This window comes from Astyanax mexicanus, chromosome 7 (genome assembly GCF_023375975.1).
Source record: "Astyanax mexicanus isolate ESR-SI-001 chromosome 7, AstMex3_surface, whole genome shotgun sequence".
NCBI lineage: Eukaryota > Metazoa > Chordata > Actinopteri > Characiformes > Acestrorhamphidae > Astyanax > Astyanax mexicanus.
In genome coordinates, this window is record NC_064414.1 from 52,820,963 (window position 1) to 52,838,932 (window position 17,970).

General features: G+C 37.2%; 1 protein-coding gene across 1 annotated transcript in view; it reads right to left on the reverse strand.

Moving 5' to 3' along the window:
• gpm6ab (glycoprotein M6Ab) overlaps positions 1 to 16,274 on the reverse strand; it is a 158,432-nt gene extending 142,158 nt beyond the window's left edge. Inside the window, exon 1 of the mRNA XM_049481409.1 lies at positions 16,158 to 16,274. Coding sequence (XP_049337366.1) covers positions 16,158 to 16,161 — 4 coding nt within the window. The 5' untranslated portion in view covers positions 16,162 to 16,274. The remainder of the gene's footprint in view (positions 1 to 16,157) is intronic.
• Between the last annotated feature and the right edge of the window lie 1,696 nt (positions 16,275 to 17,970).

Below are 17,970 nucleotides of genomic sequence, written 5' to 3' on the forward strand. Positions count from 1 at the left end.
CGTCCTTACCCAGAGGATTCAAAAAGACACTCTTAAGGTGCTATCAGAAATAGTAACTATGTTTTAGACATTTTATTTTGGTTTAAACAAAAATAGTAGGTTCAGACATTTTAATCTGGCTGTAAATCTGCTGATTTTAAAGATTTGAACCCTACTAACCAGATAATACTAATCTCCAGAGTGCATCTTTCAGCCCATACAGTGAGTAGCAGAGCTAACAAACACCACTAACAGCAAATGCTGCACCACCTTAGACCTCCACAAAAACTACAGCAGTTGAGGCAGCAGTTTAAAAGGCAAAGGAATCACATTAGAAGCAATTTTCAGATGTGTTCAAAATAAAATACAACTTCATTATTTATTTATTGTATTCTCCTCACTCATATACATTAATTTAAAGTTAATATATAAAAAATACTGAGTGATAAATGTGATTTATTTATTAATGTGGTGTGACGATGCATGTTTACACTGATATTTTCCCTCTTTTTCACACTGATTTCTCACACAACCGTTTAACAATGGTCTTTGTGACGAGAAGCCTTTCGGGGAAACCCAGCCCTGACTGTCCGTACAGATATTACAACAATATCTATTGTGAGAGAGCAGATGGTGAGGGGATGTTGAGATGTTGTTCTGCTGTCCTGCTCAGTTTTTCCACTCCTTTGAACACCGTTCTGAACCCGGGAGACACTTTACTGTGTTTACCCCCCATAGAGAGCGGTTAACCTCTCTCACAGAGCTGACCTGAGAACAGGGTGGTAGACCATTCTCAGCACAACAAGAAAATAATGACAAAATATAGTGAAATACTGTGATATTTCATGTACCTTTAGATAGCGCTGTTTCCATTAGCAGCTCTCCCATTAGATCCCTTAGTTTTGATTGGATAAAAGGTACACAGGCCACCCAATCAGGGCCCAAACAATAAGTGCAAATCCTTTATAATAATAAGTTATAATATCGTAACTTTTCTTTGAGGCAATATTGCATTAATGCTGTAATTTTATGACTTAATTTTCAATATTACGATTTTATTTTAAAAAGTACCACTTTATACTATTTGGAAAAAACACTTTTCACCAAAAAAATATTATTTTATTCTGTAATTTATTTTCAACTTTAACTTAATTATTAAAAAAAATATTAATTATAAAATTATTTTTTTAACTAGTTAAATTTATTATGCCATATACCCATTTCAGTGTCTTTTCACACAAGCACTTTTTGGTCACATATTTGGTGAGGTTCTTTTGCAGCAAGAACGTAATCTAACCTTAATCTGACACAACTCTTTATGTCACTTTACTTTACAATTTTTGAGCTGAACAGCTGTTCAGGTGCAGTTTAACCTGATTTATTACTAGGGGTGTAACGGTACAAAACATTTCTCAGTTCGGTTCACACGTCGGCATAAACCCCACGGTTTGGTAGGTTTTCGATAAATATTTTTCCTAAGCATATTACTGGATGCATTTCAGTATTAAGTTCTTTTTTTTAAATATTAGTATTTGATTGTTAAAATTAAATCATATTAGTCGTCTCTATCACTTAAAAGTGAATTAAAATCATGATTTATTTATTTTTAATGCTGAAATTGCCGAGTATAGTTGTGAGGGGACTTAAATAATAGTGTAGTGTGGTTTAGGTCTAGATTAGGGGTGTGCCATATCGTATCGAACACAATAATATCAGCAACATTTCTATATATTGTGAACGATATTATAGCCTAAAATATCATGTTGTATCACCCACTTCTAAATAGCACATCAGGGTACTACTTTTTTTGCTGTTTTTCGTAAAAGAGTAATTCACACTGTTCTTATTTCCCATTATATATCTACTAGAGACAGATTATATCTGTCCAGTATCATTTATTTTACTTTAATTCCTGGATATATGGAGATATTTGGAGTGCATTATTAGTATAATGACACAATGGATCATTGACTTCTGATAAAATTGATGATTTTTGTATTTTTGTAATATCTCAGTTAGGCGTGTGCCATATCATATTGTGTGCAATAATGCAAAAATGTAATTTACATTTTGTTGCAGTAGTGTTTTCTTGAATAAAATTAATACAAAGTTTTTTTCATATCGTCAAGAGTATTGTTATCGCGAAAATACCATGAAATATCGATATTTTAGGGCCATATCGCCCAACCCTAGTCTAGATCTTTTTGTGCTGTATTACAATATCTCAGAGAGAGAGAGAGAGATAGAGAGAGAGAGAGATTAACATGGTGAGCGAAAGAGAGAGAGCGAGAAAGAGACAGTACAAGCGCCTAACCCTGCGTTCACACTGGAAAGCGACAAGCAGCCATTAGACCATAACTGCAGAAAACACCCTCTAAAATAGTAATTAACATGCTTGGTGCAATTATGCCTTTTCATCTAATAGAGGTCTCTAAATTATCAAATTGTGTATTATTGTGTGCAATAATAAAATGTAATTTTCATTTTGTTGAAGTAGTGTATTCTTAAAAAAAATGAATGCAGTGTTTTTTATATCGCCAAGAGTATTGTTATTGCAAAAATACCATGAAATATCGTGATGTTATTTTAGGGCCATATTGCCCACCCCTAGTCTAGATCGTTTTGTGCTGTATTATAATATCTCAGAGAGAGAGAGAGAGAGACAGATTAACAGGGTGAGCAAAAGAGAGAGCGAGAGAGAGACAGTACAAGCGCCTAACCCTGCGTTCACACTGGAAAGCGACGAGCGACCATTAGACCATTAGACCATAACTGCAAAAAAACGTATTCCATGCTTGGTGCAATTATGCCTTTTCATCTTATAGAGGTCTCTAAATTCTCAAATCCACAGAAATTACGGACTATCACTTTAAGATCTTCAGAGTTTTCTTCAGACGTTTTCAGACGGTTTCATCATAAAACCATGAGGAGTGCGCTATTAGTATGACATTCTGCATCATTGACTTCTAATAAAATTGATGATTCTTGTATTTTTTTTTAATATCTCAGTTAGGGGTGTGCCATATCATATTGTGTGCAATAATAAAATGTAATTTTAATTTTTTTGCAGTAGTGTATTTTTGAATAAAATTAATACAATGTTTTTTATATCGTCAAGAGTATTGTTATCACGGAAATAATCGCCCACCCCTAGTCTAGATCGTTTTGTGCTGTATTATAATATAATATAAGAGAGAGAGAGAGTGATAGATTTACAGGGTGCGAGAGCGAGAGAGAGACAGTACAAGCGCCTAACCCTGCGTTCACACTGGAAAACGACAAGCAACCATTAGACCATAACTGCAGAAAACACCCTCTAAAATAGTAATTAACATGCTTGGTGCAATTACACCTTTTCACCAGAGAGGTCTCTAAATCCTCAAATTCACAGAAATGATATAAGACTATCGCTTTAAGATCTTCAGAGTTTTCTTCAAAGGTTTTCTTGGCAAGAATCATTATAAAACCATGAGGAATACCATTTTAAATGTTAAAATCAGTTTCAAGTATTTTTCTATATTCAATATTGTCTCTAAAAACCTTCAGTGTGTGTTTTTTTTTTTCCCACTGTTTCTTTAGTGGAAGCTGATTCAGGTCTGTGAACACACATAATACAGCCTCTACAGCCTCTCACAAGCTGTTTCCTCCTCACCACTAAAAACCTCCAGGAGAGCAGGTGGGAGGATTTGAAGATTTCCAGGGATCAGGGGGCAGCGGAGAGTCGCCCACGGGCGCAGACGCGGGCGCAGGCGCGGTAAGGGCGGTACGGGTCTGTTTTTTAACCCGAAAGGAGGTGAAAATCTCCACCACAGGAGGGAGAAAAGCGAGGGAATGTGTTTTAATGTTTTTTTCAGTGCTGATGACAAGAGCGCCTCGTCTGTGGGATGTTTATTGTTCCTTCTGGAAATCTTATCCTGCACGTCCCGGCAGAAAGATGGAGCGGGGGAAAATATCTGAGCTGCCAGGCGGCCTTGGCTTCTCGTCCGGCTCTGAGGAAAAACTGTCTGCTATAGAAATTTCAGATTTCTTTTCTCCTGCAGGAAAAGAAGGTGGAAACAGACAGCATCCACCGGCCGCTGTTTCCAGTGCAGGATGGTGGGCAGCCCTGTGTCTGTACAGGATATAATGACTATTCCATATGTCCCCAAAGCTCTGATCATACAACCACAAATCACACGGCAGCACATTCTGCAGAATAAAGCTTCTGAAATAGTTCCTGGCTCGGTCAGACGGTTGTGAAAAAATGTTTAAATAGTTTTGGATAGGAATGCATTGAATATTTGGCAAAAAAAGCAGAGTAACTACTAGTGCATCTCAAAAAAATAGAATTCTTCATTGAAAAGAAACTTAATTTCACTAATTCAGTTCAAAATGTGACACTTAAATATATTATATAGATGTATTACACGCATAATGATCTATTTTAAGCATTTATTTATTTTATTGTTGATAATTATGGCTTACAGCCAAAAAAAAAAAAAATCAAATCAGTGTCTCTGTCTGTGTTTTCCTGCCCTTCTGTGTGTTCATTTGTAGCTCCTCCCCCTCATTGAAACAGATGCTTCCTGTTTCCTGTTCCCTCCATGTGTATTTAAGCCCCTGTGTTTTCAGTGTTGGTTGGTTGGTTCTTCTGTCAGGATTGCAGCAACAGCAAAGGAAAAGATGACAAAGAGACATGGAGACATGGAGACGGACGCAGTAGCGAGTAATTTATTCACAGTGAAAAAAACTAACAAACAAACAAACCATAAAACAAAACTAGAGTATAAGAAAACACTCTAGAAGACACTAAGACTAAACAAACAGAGAAACAGCAACCTGACTCTGACGTAAAAACGTACAAGGACCAACGAACTAACACTAAAAAAAAAACGAAACACAGAGGTTTAAACACACATGGAAGAAACAGGAAACACATGGGGACAGTTAATGAGGGGGCGGAGCTACAAATGATTACAGATGGGAGCACTAAAAACATGGGCAAAGACAAGGAGAACACACAGAGAGAGAGCCATGTGCTTAGGAAAGGTAAATAAAGACAGAACAGGACGAAAACATGACAACATTAGAATATTATACAAGACCAATTGGTACTTTTTTGGCAGTGTGGGCAGTGTGCTGGAAGTCCTGCTGGAAAATGAAATCCGCATCTCCATAAAAGTGGTCAGTAGCAGAGGGAAGCTGTAAGATATGAAGTGCTGTAAACAAAACTGCACTGACTTTAGACTTGGTAATAAAACACAGTGGATCAACACCAGCTGATGACAGACATGTCTCTCCAAACCATCACTGATCATCAGTAAATTTTACATTTCATTTATAAATCAAGGGAGCAGAGTCTGGAGGAAGAGTGGAGAGACACACAGTCCAAACTGCTCGAGGTCTAGAGTGAAGTTTCCACCAATCAGTGATGGTTTGGAGGGCAAGTATTGATTTGCAATATCGATGCCAATACCGATATAATTTCGATATCATCGTGCAACACTAGTCTGCAGTGGTAAAGGTTCAAAGTCACACCCTGAGCGGTGAAGTGATCAGCAGACGTGTTGCAGTTGGCACAGCAGGCAGTGCCACGGCTTTACCCTCCTTCACTCATGACTTTCTGTGAGAGCATCAAACACACACACACACACACACACACTTTCTCTTTCTCTGGCTCTGTTCCCAGCCAGACAGTAAAGCGAGGCTCTGTAACGGACTCAGTGTCGGCTCGCCAACGCACCCCGTAACCCCAGTTCAATTTCTGCACATTATCTCCCAGCCTGCGGCCAGGGCGAGAGAGAGAGAGAGTGAGATGGGGAGAGAGAGAGAGAGAGATGGAGAGAGAGAAAGAGAGAGAGAAAGAGAGAATATCTCAGGCCGGGGGGTGTAACACAAACACGGAGACGCTTGTTAGGTTTATCAAAGGCCCCACACACAGGAGGGGAATGTTTGGAGGAGGCACAAAAAAGAGACGCATAATGAGCCTATTTATTCCTCATGTGACTTTGCGCATATATTACAGCGCTCAGGACACCGCGAGAGAGAGAGAGAGAGAGAGAGAGAGAGAGAGAGGACCACGGCATCCACAATCAAACACCACACAAACGCAACAGAGTGCATCTGTACTCCCCCCGAACAACACACGTCATTTTTCACACTCCAAAAAAACACGGACACAGTGCTGGCCTCAGATCCCAGAACTCCGGAACTGGAGTTCTCACATATTTTGCGCATACATAATTCATACGGAATCCTGGTACTAAAACACTGCCTGCATTGAGGGAACATTCTGTTGTTCCAAAGATTACCATCATTCAAGTTAATACGTTACATAGCAGTAGTTTTATATAGTCTCTAGAGCTTTTATAATAAATTGTATGTTTATTGTTAGAGTACAATATATGTTAATAAACACATCAAAAGAGCTGTAATAACATATGCATTACTGAAAAGTGGGAGCTTTTCACACTGCAGTCTGGGCTCACAACGTAAGCTGGAGGTAGAGTGAGGCACAGTAAGGTTCAGGCAGGTAGAGGAAGGTTGATCAAGGTATACTGATGTAGAGCGAAACAGAGCAATGTGGAGGGAGATAGAGCGTGGCTCTAGGTACAGCCAGGTAAAGTGAGCGAGTGGGGAATAGCCAGGACTAGAGAAATGCATAGTTAAAGTGTACAGTGGGGCGAGGACAAAAGCCATGGGACATAATACTAGTTGTTATTTCCTGTAAATATCATGTTTCCCGTGGAGTGTAGGGTTTATACTATCTGTAGACACCTCTATCTGTATACAATAGGGATGTAGCGGTACGTGCATTCTTTACAAACCGCCACAGTACAGGGGGTCACAGTTCAGAGCGTAAAAGGCATGAATTCTGTACGCACACAGAATACATGCCTTTTACGCTCTCTAGAAAAAAATATGTTTAGTTTAAGCAGTTAAAATAATGCTGCTGTTTTTGTTCTTAATAAAGCGCCACAATCAGGCTCACTGTTTCTTTTTTCCAACAAGATCCAAAAGATGGATCTCTCATGACGACAGTATGAGAGAACCCTGATTTCAAGCATTTAATAAAAGAGCTTGAATGCCCATGCAGCCTCTTTATTTTTTTTTCCACTAACCATACCGAAAATGTACCGGACCGTGGGGTTTATACCGAGCCGTGAATTTTCTGTACTGTTACACCCCTAGTATACAGTGGTCTCTGAGCTCTCAGTCAGCTGATGGAATACAGAGTGAGAGTTTTTGCATCCATCACATTTTGGCAACAACGACTTCAAGCTGTTTGTGTTCAGTCCAGAAAAGTTGGTAACGCTTTCTTTTACAGTACCCTAAGTTCTAGGTATTAACCAGGTAATAGTGAGGTACAAACTCTTAAGTACTAAGTAATTATTTTTGGTAACGAGATGGTAAGTACCAGGAAAGTCTTGCCTAATTACACTGAAATATCTAGGTATTAACCAGGTAATAGTGAGGTACAAACTCGGAAGTACTAAGTCATTATTTTTGGTAACAAGATGGTAAGTACCAGGAAAGTCTTGCCTAATTACACTGAAATATCTAGGTATTAACCAGGTAATAGTGAGGTACAAACTCGGAAGTACTAAGTAATTATTTTGGGTAACGAGATGGTAAGTACCAGGAAAGTCTTGCCTAATTACACTGAAATGTCTAGGTATTAACCAGGTAATAGTGAGGTACAAACTCGGAAGTACTAAGTAATTATTTTTGGTAACAAGATGGTAAGCACCAGGACAGTCTTGCCTAATTACACTGAAATGGAACTAGGTAATAAACAGGTACATGGGTGGTACAAACTCTAAAGTACTAGGTAATTATGTTGGTTAACAAGATGGTAAGAACAAGGCCAGTTCAATTTAATTACACTGAAATGTCTCACAGGTTCTAGGTAATAACCAGGTAAGTGTGAGGTACTAACCCCAGTAACATGATGATAAGTACCAATACAGTCTCCTTACCCTGATATACCTCACAGGTTCTAGGTAATAACCAGGTAAGTGTGAGGTACTAACCCCAGTAACATGATGATAAGTACCAATACAGTCTCCTTACACTGAAATATCTCGCAGGTTCTAGGTAATAACCAGGTAAGTGTGAGGTACTAACCCCAGTAACATGATGATAAGTACCAATACTGTTCATTTTAATCAGTCTCTATTTATTTGATTTAAAAATAAAAGGTCAATACCTGATAACAGAGAAGAAATAGCTTATTTCTCTTTACTGAGTTCTTACCATTTAGTTCAACAAATAACCCTCTGTAGAACATCCTTCTGTAAGTACCATATAAAACACTGTGTAACTAACAGAACTTTCTGCTTAATAAAGGAGTAAAAGGACTGTAAAAGAAAGCAGAGCTTATTTCTCTGGTTTTACTCAGTTCTTACCGTGTAGTTCAACAAATAACCCTCTGTAGAACATCCTTCTGTAAGTACCATGTAAAACACTGTGTAACTAACAGAACTTTCTGCTTAATAAAGGAGTAAAAGGACTGTAAAAGAAAGCAGAGCTTATTTTTCTGGTTTTACTCAGTTCTTACCATGTAGTTCAACAAATAACCCTCTGTAGAACATCCTTCTGTAAGTACCATATAAAACACTGTGTAACTAACAGAACTTTCTGCTTAATAAAGGAGTAAAAGGACTGTAAAAGAAAGCAGAGCTTATTTCTCTGGTTTTACTCAGTTCTTACCGTGTAGTTCAACAAATAACCCTCTGTAGAACATCCTACTGTAAGTACCATATAAAACACTGTGTAACTAACAGAACTTTCTGCTTAATAAAGGAGTAAAAGGACTGTAAAAGAAAGCAGAGCTTATTTCTCTGGTTTTACTCAGTTCTTACCGTGTAGTTCAACAAATAACCCTCTGTAGAACATCCTACTGTAAGTACCATGTAAAAACACTAACTGTTACACTCCCCAGGCGTGGGTTAGGCTATAACAGTTTGCGACCCCGGGTGAGCAGGGCCTAGATCAGCTGAATACAGGATACAGAGAAGACACAGTGAGACGGTGTTTCCAGTGAGTTCTCAGCTTAATCTCTTTATTTAACAACATACACAAACTAAACCACTTTTACTTTGGTCTCTTTTCTCTTTCTTTTGCAGTTTCACATACACATTGCATCTCATCTGCATTTTACATACATTCACAGAGAATCCTTTTTTTTTTACTTTTTTTCAGTTAACAAAACTCTGTATATCACAGTACATATTACCTTTACTTTTTAATCAGCAAACCCTCTTAATACTGTTTCTACAAAAAAAAAAAAAAAAAAAAAAAATATATATATATATATATATATATATATATGAATATAAAAATACTACTCTATATTAATACATTTACATATGCATACATATACCAATACTCAAACTTCTTTCATATTAACACACTACATTACCAAAAACACCTTTAACTTTTACTGAGCACACTAACTACATCTTAGTGCTTTTAAATCTCATTTTAAGCAGAGTTTCTAATATTTGTATCTGCATAGAGTGTATAGAATTGACCAAAGTATAAAACTTGAACAAAGTGTATAAAAACATGATTACTTAGAGAAACCTTAAACTGTAGCTTATCTAGCTGTAATAACTCATTATTGTGGTTGGCAGAGGCTCTATATTTACTTTAACAAGGCCAAACTGGCTCTTAAAAAGAGAATAAAATTGACTTGACTTTTAATAAACATGTATTTAACTAACAGCGACTGCTAATGCTAGCGTAAATGTATAGAGAAACAATAGGAATGAAGGCGCGAAATTAGCCCGAGCTACTTTGAGAAACAGCGACACACGGGCACAATTACCGAGCGAAAATAGCTAAAACTAGAGCGCAAACACACGAGAGATAATTACAGGCTTAAACACGGTTATAGAGCGAAGTTAGCGACCGAAAGAGCGAGAGGAATAACAGCGGGGAGCCGGTAAGGAGCGCGGTTAGCGGGGGCAGTGGCTAATGCTAGTGGCAGAGGCAAGAGCGCCGGCCAGGCGCGCGGCTCGCGGGCCGCGGGAGTGAATGCTCCCCGATGCTGAGCGTCCACCAACACACAAGACCATAGCGGCTCATATTACACAGCAAAACCTTTTAACGAACATATACACTCAAATATCCCTCTTATAGTGCTTTGGAAACATTTATACTTGCACAGTTCCACATATTTCCCCACCTGGATACAGAGAAGACACGGTGTTCCCAGTTCTCAGCTGAATCTGAGACCCATCTCCTGTTGCTCACCTAAGCCACAGCATAGCGCCCGCCCCCTGGCACTGCTCCCCCTACAGGACTGGATGTTTCACGTTTCACATACAAAAACCCATTCAGAAACCCAAAAGAATATATATTACATGGTACTTACAGAAAGTTGTGTCACATTTAAGTAGTTATTATTTTATATATAATAACTACTTAAATGTGACACAACTTTCTGTAAGTACCATATAAAACACCGTGTAACTAACAGAACTTTCTGCTTAATAAAGGAGTAAAAGGACTGTAAAAGAGAGCAGAGCTTATTTCTCTGGTTTTACTCAGTTCTTACCATGTAGTTCAACAAATAAGCACTTCAAAAAGAACAACATACAACTTCAAAACAAAACAGAACTGTTTACTGTTTATTATTTATCTCTTTTTTGACACAACCAAGCATGCATTATTGAACTTATATATATACAATGAAAGCTGAGGACAGCTTTTATTGGGGTAAGCAGCTTGCGGGCAGGAGCTTGCCTTCGCCCCCTTGACCCTTCCAAGCCACTTCAAATTTTCTATTCCTCTGATCTTACTATGTATAGGTACATGTTTGAGTAAAATGAACACTGTTATTTTATTCTATAAACTACTGACAACATTTCTCCCAAATACTAAATAAAAATATTGTAATTTAGAGCAGAAAATGAGAAATGGTCAAAATAATGAAAAAGATGCTTTAGTGCTTTCAGATCTCAAATAATGCAAACAAAAGCAGTTAATATTAATTTAGAAACAACTATAATAATGTTTTAAGATTTCAGAAATCAATATTTGGTAGTTTTAATAACCCTGATTTTTAAGCAGTTTTAATTTATATATATAAGTTAAATATATATATATATATATATATATATATATATATATATATATATATATATATATATATATATATATATATATATATATTTAACATGTAAGACCTTATTCTACAAATTATGTTTAAAAAGGGGGTAAATACACATATTCAACACTTTATTCTTATGGTATACTTTTTCACCCTTAAACCTTGTAACATGCTCTAATGTCTTTAAACATATGGTCAGGTATTCCATTCCTGTGCTGTCTTCCTAGTGAAGAATTCCACTCTATAAACCTTAAATTCATTTTTAGGGATTTCTCAGTCAAATAAATAGAGACTGATTAAAATGAACAGTATTGGTACTTATCATCATGTTACTGGGGTTAGTACCTCACACTTACCTGGTTATTACCTAGAACCTGCGAGATATTTCAGGGTAAGGAGACTATATTGGTATTTATCATCATGTTACTGGGGTTAGTACCTCACACTTACCTGGTTATTACCTAGAACCTGTGAGATATTTCAGTGTAATTAAATTGAACTGTCTGGTTCTTACCATCTTGTTAACCAACATAATTACCTAGTACTTTGGACTTTGTACCACCCATGTACCTGTTTATTACCTAGTTCCATTTCAGTGTAATTAGGCAAGACTTTTCTGGTACTTACCATCTTGTTACCCAAAATAATTATTTAGTACTTCCGAGTTTGTACCTCACTATTACCTGGTTAATACCTAGACATTTCAGTGTAATTAGGCAAGACTTTCCTGGTACTTACCATCTTGTTACCAAAAATAATTACTTAGTACTTCCGAGTTTGTACCTCACTATTACCTGGTTAATACCTAGAACTTAGGGTACTGTAAAAGAAAGCGTTACCGAAAAGTTTTCCTTTCAGCACCACTCTCTTCCTCAGCCCTGTTTGTTTAGTATCATTAAAACACTAATGGGATCAGGAACACACACACACACACACTCCGAAACACACACACTCCGAAACACACACACTCAGAAACACACACACTCAGAGTGTTATCAGTTTCACACCATCTGCTAAAGTCCGACTAACTGAGCTCAGCTAAAGCCCCTGCTGTGACTGTGGACACCAATACAGATAATTCCAAATAAACTGCAGTAAACCATCCATAATACAAAGTCAACTACAGACTCCTGAAAATCCTCTGATCAAACTACAGACTACTGAACACCCCCTGACCAAATTACAGACTACTGAACACCTGCAGACCAAACTGCACACTACTGAACACCCCCTAAACTAACTACAGACTACTGAACAACCTCTGAGCCAACTACAAACTACTGAATATTGCCAGACCAAACTACAGACTCCTTGACACCCCCTGAGCAAACTACAGACTATTGAACATGCTGTGAACAAATGACATACTACTAAACATGCTCTGACGAAACTACAGACTCCTGAACATGCTGTAAACAAATGACATACTACTAAACATGCTCCGGCCTAATTACAGACTACTGAACATTCTGTAAACGAATTACATACTACTGAGCACCACTGACCAAACTACAGACTACTGAACAACCTCTGAACAAACTACAGACTAGTGAATGTCCTCTGATGAAACTACAGACTACTGAATACCCACTGACCAAAAAACAGACTACTGAACAACATCTGAGCCAACTACAAACTACTGAACATTGCCAGACCAAACTACAGACTCCTTGACACCCCTGAGCAAACTACAGACTATTGAACATGCTGTGAACAAATGACACACTTCTAAACATGCTCTGACCAAACTACAGACTCCTGAACATGCTGTAAACTAACTACAGACTACTGACCATGCTGTGAACAAACGACATACTACTAAACATGCTCCGGCCTAATTACAGACTACTGAACATTCTGTAAACTAACTACATACTACTGAGCACCACTGACCAAACTACAAACTACTGAACAACCTCTGAACAAACTGCAGACTAGTGAATGTCCTCTGACGAAACTACAGACTACTGAATACCCACTGACCAAACTACAGACTAGTGAATATGCTCTGACCAAACTACAGACTACTGAACATCTCCAGACCAAACTACAGACTGCTGAACATGTTGTGACCAAACTACAGATGACTGAACATCGCCAGACCAAACTACATGCTACTGAACACTGCCTGTCAAAACTACAGACTACTGAACATCCTCTGACCCAACTACAGACTACTAAATATCTTCTGACCAAACTACAGACTACTGAACATGTTTTGACCAAACTACAGACTGCTGAACATGCTGTAAAAAATTACAGACTACTGAACATGCTCTGACCAAACTACAGACAACACAGACTGCTTTAGCCAAACTAGAGACTACTGGACATATCTTATCCAACAACACACTAATGAACATATCTGACCCAACTACAAACTCCTTAACATCCTTTAATCCAACTCCAGACTGATGAATGTCTTCCGACCCAACTACAGACTACTGAACATCCTCTGATCAAACTACTAACTACTGATTAGCCTTTTAAACAACTACAGACTACTGAACATGCTCTAAACAATACTAAATGTTCTGGCTAGTGACCACTGAACATTCCCTGATGCAACCATCTACAGACTACTGAACATCCTCTGAAAAAAAAACTACAAACTACTGAACATCCCTGGACTTCAGCCATACAATAACCAGCAGGGAACCAGATAATCTGATTATTACAGTTTTAGTTTATTTACCTGTCCATCATATGTCAACAGAAACCAGTAAAAAAGCATAGACACTCACAGATCATTGTAGCTTAAGGAGTTCACACCTGAATCGGATTCATTCCAGCATATTAATTTGATTTTATTTTAATTATCTAGTGCACCACTTAAGGTGGAATGGAAATTTCAGATTAGAAACGGTGTGCAACATTACCTTTACAAAAAAAAGCAACTTACACAATTTACAAACAAAGCTGTTGTAAAACAGATAAAACTTTAAACATACAACATAACTGTGAGCGACAGAGACAAGAAAAAAAAATCCCCTAGAGCTGGATCAGGAAGAAACTGTCTATCAAAACTGTGAGAAACCAAGACTTCTCTTTTTCTGGTCATATTAACTCTACTCTGTTAGAATTATCTACTGCATTACTTAAGGTGGAACAGAAACTGTGCCTGACATGAACTTCTTATAAACCACACTCACATTAATCAAATACTGCACTACTTACTTATGGTGGAATATAAAACTAGAATTATAAACAATGCCCATTGTACAGGAAAGCACAAATAAGTAAAGCATCTTTTACAGAGTTCACACCTGAATCTAATTCAGTCCAACATGTCAATTTGACTCTATTGTATTTATCTAACGTACCACTTAACATTACCTTTCCACAAAGAAAGCATCATTAAATAAACCATAACAGAAACGTTTTGTCTCTGTTAGAATGATCTACTGCATCACTTAAGGTGGAACAGAAAATTCTGATGAGAAATTGTGCTTGACATGAACTTCTAACAAAAGTATCATTACCATAAACCACACTCAAATTAATCAAATTCTGCACTACTTACTTATTATGGAATATAAAATTAGAATTAGACACAATGCCTAATGTACAGGAAAGCACTTCTAACATACAGAAAAAAACACTTCTAATGTACAGAAAAGCACTTCCAATGTACAGGAAACCTCTAAGCAATAAGTAAACCAACTTTTACAGAGTTCACACTTATATCTGATTCAGTCCAACAGATTTATTTGACTCCATTGTAATTTGCTAGCGCACACTTAAGGTGGAATGGAAAATTTGGATTAGAAAGCATGCCCAACAATACCTTTCCACAAAGATAGCATCAATAAATAAACCATAACAGAGACGTGTATACAACTTTTTGTCTTTGTTAGAATGATCTACTGCTTTACTTAAGGTGGAATAGACAATTCACTTCTAATGTACAGGAAAGTACTTCTAACATGCAGAAAAAACACTTCTAATGTACAGGAAACCTCTAAGCAATAAGTAAACCAACTTTTACAGAGTTCACACTTATATCTGATTCAGTCCAACAGATTTATTTGACTCCATTGTAATTTGCTAGCGCACACTTAAGGTGGAATGGAAAATTTGGATTAGAAAGCATGCCCAACAATACCTTTCCACAAAGATAGCATCAATAAATAAACCATATCAGTGACGTGTACACAACTTTTTGTCCCTGTTAGAATGATCTACTGCTTCATTTAAGGTGAAACAGAAAATTCGGATGAAAAATTGTGCTTGACATGAACTTCTAAGAAAAGTATCATTACCATAAACCACACTCAAATTAATCAAACTCTGCACTATTAACCTATGGTGGAATATGAAATTAGAATTAGACACAATGCCCAATGTACAGGAAAGCACATCTAACATACAGAAAAAAACACTTCTAATGTACAGAAAAGCACGTCCAATGTACAGGAAACCTCTAAGCAATAAGTAAACCAACTTTTACAGAGTTCACACTTATATCTGATTCAGTCCAACAGATTTATTTGACTCCATTGTAATTTGCTAGCGCACACTTAAGGTGGAATGGAAAATTTGGATTAGAAAGAGTGCCCAACAATACCTTTCCACAAAGATCAATAAATAAACATCAATAATATAATAAAATAAAATAAAATAAAAGCATCAATAAATAAACCATAACAGAGACGTGTACACAACTTTTTGTCCCTATTAGAATGATCTACTGCTTTACTTAAGGTGGAATAGACAATTCACTTCTAATGTACAGGAAAGCACAAATAAGTAAACCAACTTACTTATGGTGTAATATAAAATTTGAATAAGAAACAATGCCCAATGTAGAAGAAAGCACTAAGCAATAAGTAAACCAACTTTTACAGAGTTCACACCTGAATCTGATTCTGATTTTTTCGAATTATCTTCTGCACAAATTAAGATGGAACTGACTATTCAGATTAAAAGATGCATAAGTGAATAAGTCCAATATATATGCCTCATATGTATATATAACTTTTAACTTGCAGGAAAGCATAAAAAAGCAAACAATGCCACACAGCTGGAGTTTGAGGAGGAAAACATCTCGAGTTTCAGGAGCTAAAAGTTTAAAACTCACCCATTTCTAGAGATTTAAAGACAAGAATGAGCTGAAATCTGCTGGTAGTCCAGAGTTAAACTCTTCAGGAGTCTGATGAGAGTTTCTGTGAGGAGGATCAGGATCAGGAGACGCCAGAGGACCAGCAGAGGGAGGAGAAACCGAGAAACAGGGGAGAGCTACTGAATCGACTCGTTTGAACCTTTGATTTGAGTGAATCGTTCGCTCGTGAACGATTCCGCGGTGAATCACTGGAGTCTCTGGAGGGGCAGCTTTTTTAGTGGGAGCATCTTTAGGACGGTGAACGAATAAATAGACTGTATTTAGGGTTAAATATGTCTGTTTTTATGTATTAATTGTGTTAATTTAGCATTCACACTGTGAAAACGAATCGAATTATTCTTAAAACACAACTGAATCAGTCCTGTTGAATGTTTATTGGTGTATATAGGCTTGTTTTGCATTGATGCAAATAAATATGTCCAGAAAAAACACTTAACTCCAGCAGTATGCATGGTTTTTAATTGGATTATACAATATTATAGGTAGCTTGTGTGGATTATTCACTGGCCTTATTTAATATAATATACTGTGCTACTGTACTGCACTGTTTAACCCAGGTTGATTAATAAATACAGCATGATATTTTACTATAATTAATAAATAGATTATTACATTGACATACATAAGTAGTCATGTGATAATACTGGTGTAGAGCTGAATGTAGGTCATTTCATCCTCATTAATGAATGAAGCTCAGCAAAAACATCTCAGTCTAGCTCTCAGCACACGATGCCTCTTTCCTCCATTCACGCGCAGAACACACCCTTTTACACCAGGAGTCTGGGGGGATTTATTGGGCAGACAGCACACTCTGCTGGTAGGATTATGGAAACATTTTCAATGAATAAAATGTGCACAAATAGTACCAGTCAAAGGCTTGGACACTAAATGAGAAGGGTCTCTAGTCTGTGCAGTTTTACGCCAGCAGTGGTATTCTGCGCACGTGTAATGGATAAGAAAAGAGTACAATTTTGTTTTATTTCACATAAAATCCATCTCTAAGTGTCTGTTATTTTTGTCAGTATTTCATGCTTTTATTTATTTTATATTTGTGATTTTTGTGCAATTTTACATTGAATTATTAAGTGTAAAGCAGACTTTTATTTTGAAACCACGCATTCTCAGTATCAGCGTTGAGCTCCACTCTCTAAAATACTTTTAAAAAATTGTTTAAGCACCTATAATAAACTAAGTTAGCTAGTTAACATGTATTTTAGTACTTTGAGTTACAAATTGAGGGTTGTGTGTGTAATTAATGTTTGTACAGAGTGTTTTTAATTGGTACAGCAGACTAAATGGAGTTGATGGAGGCACATCTTTAGAGTTCATCACACACCCCCAAACTTCCTGTAGCTTCAGAGTTCATCATCACTACACACCTCCAAACTTCATGTAGCTTCAGAGTTCACCATCACTACACACCTCCAAACTTCATGTAGCTTCAGAGTTCATCACTCACTACACACCTCCAAACTTCATGTAGCTTCAATGATCATCACTACACACCTCCAAACTTCATGTAGCTTCAATGATCATCACTACACACCTCCAAACTTCATGTAGCTTCAGAGTTCATCACTCACTACACACCTCCAAACTTCATGTAGCTTCAGAGTTCACCATCACTACACACCTCCAAACTTCATGTAGCTTTAGAGTTCATCACTCACTACACACCTCCAAACTTTATGTAGCTTTGGAATTTATCATCACTGCACACCTCCAAACTTCATGTAGCTTTAGAGTTCATCACTCACTACACACCTCCAAA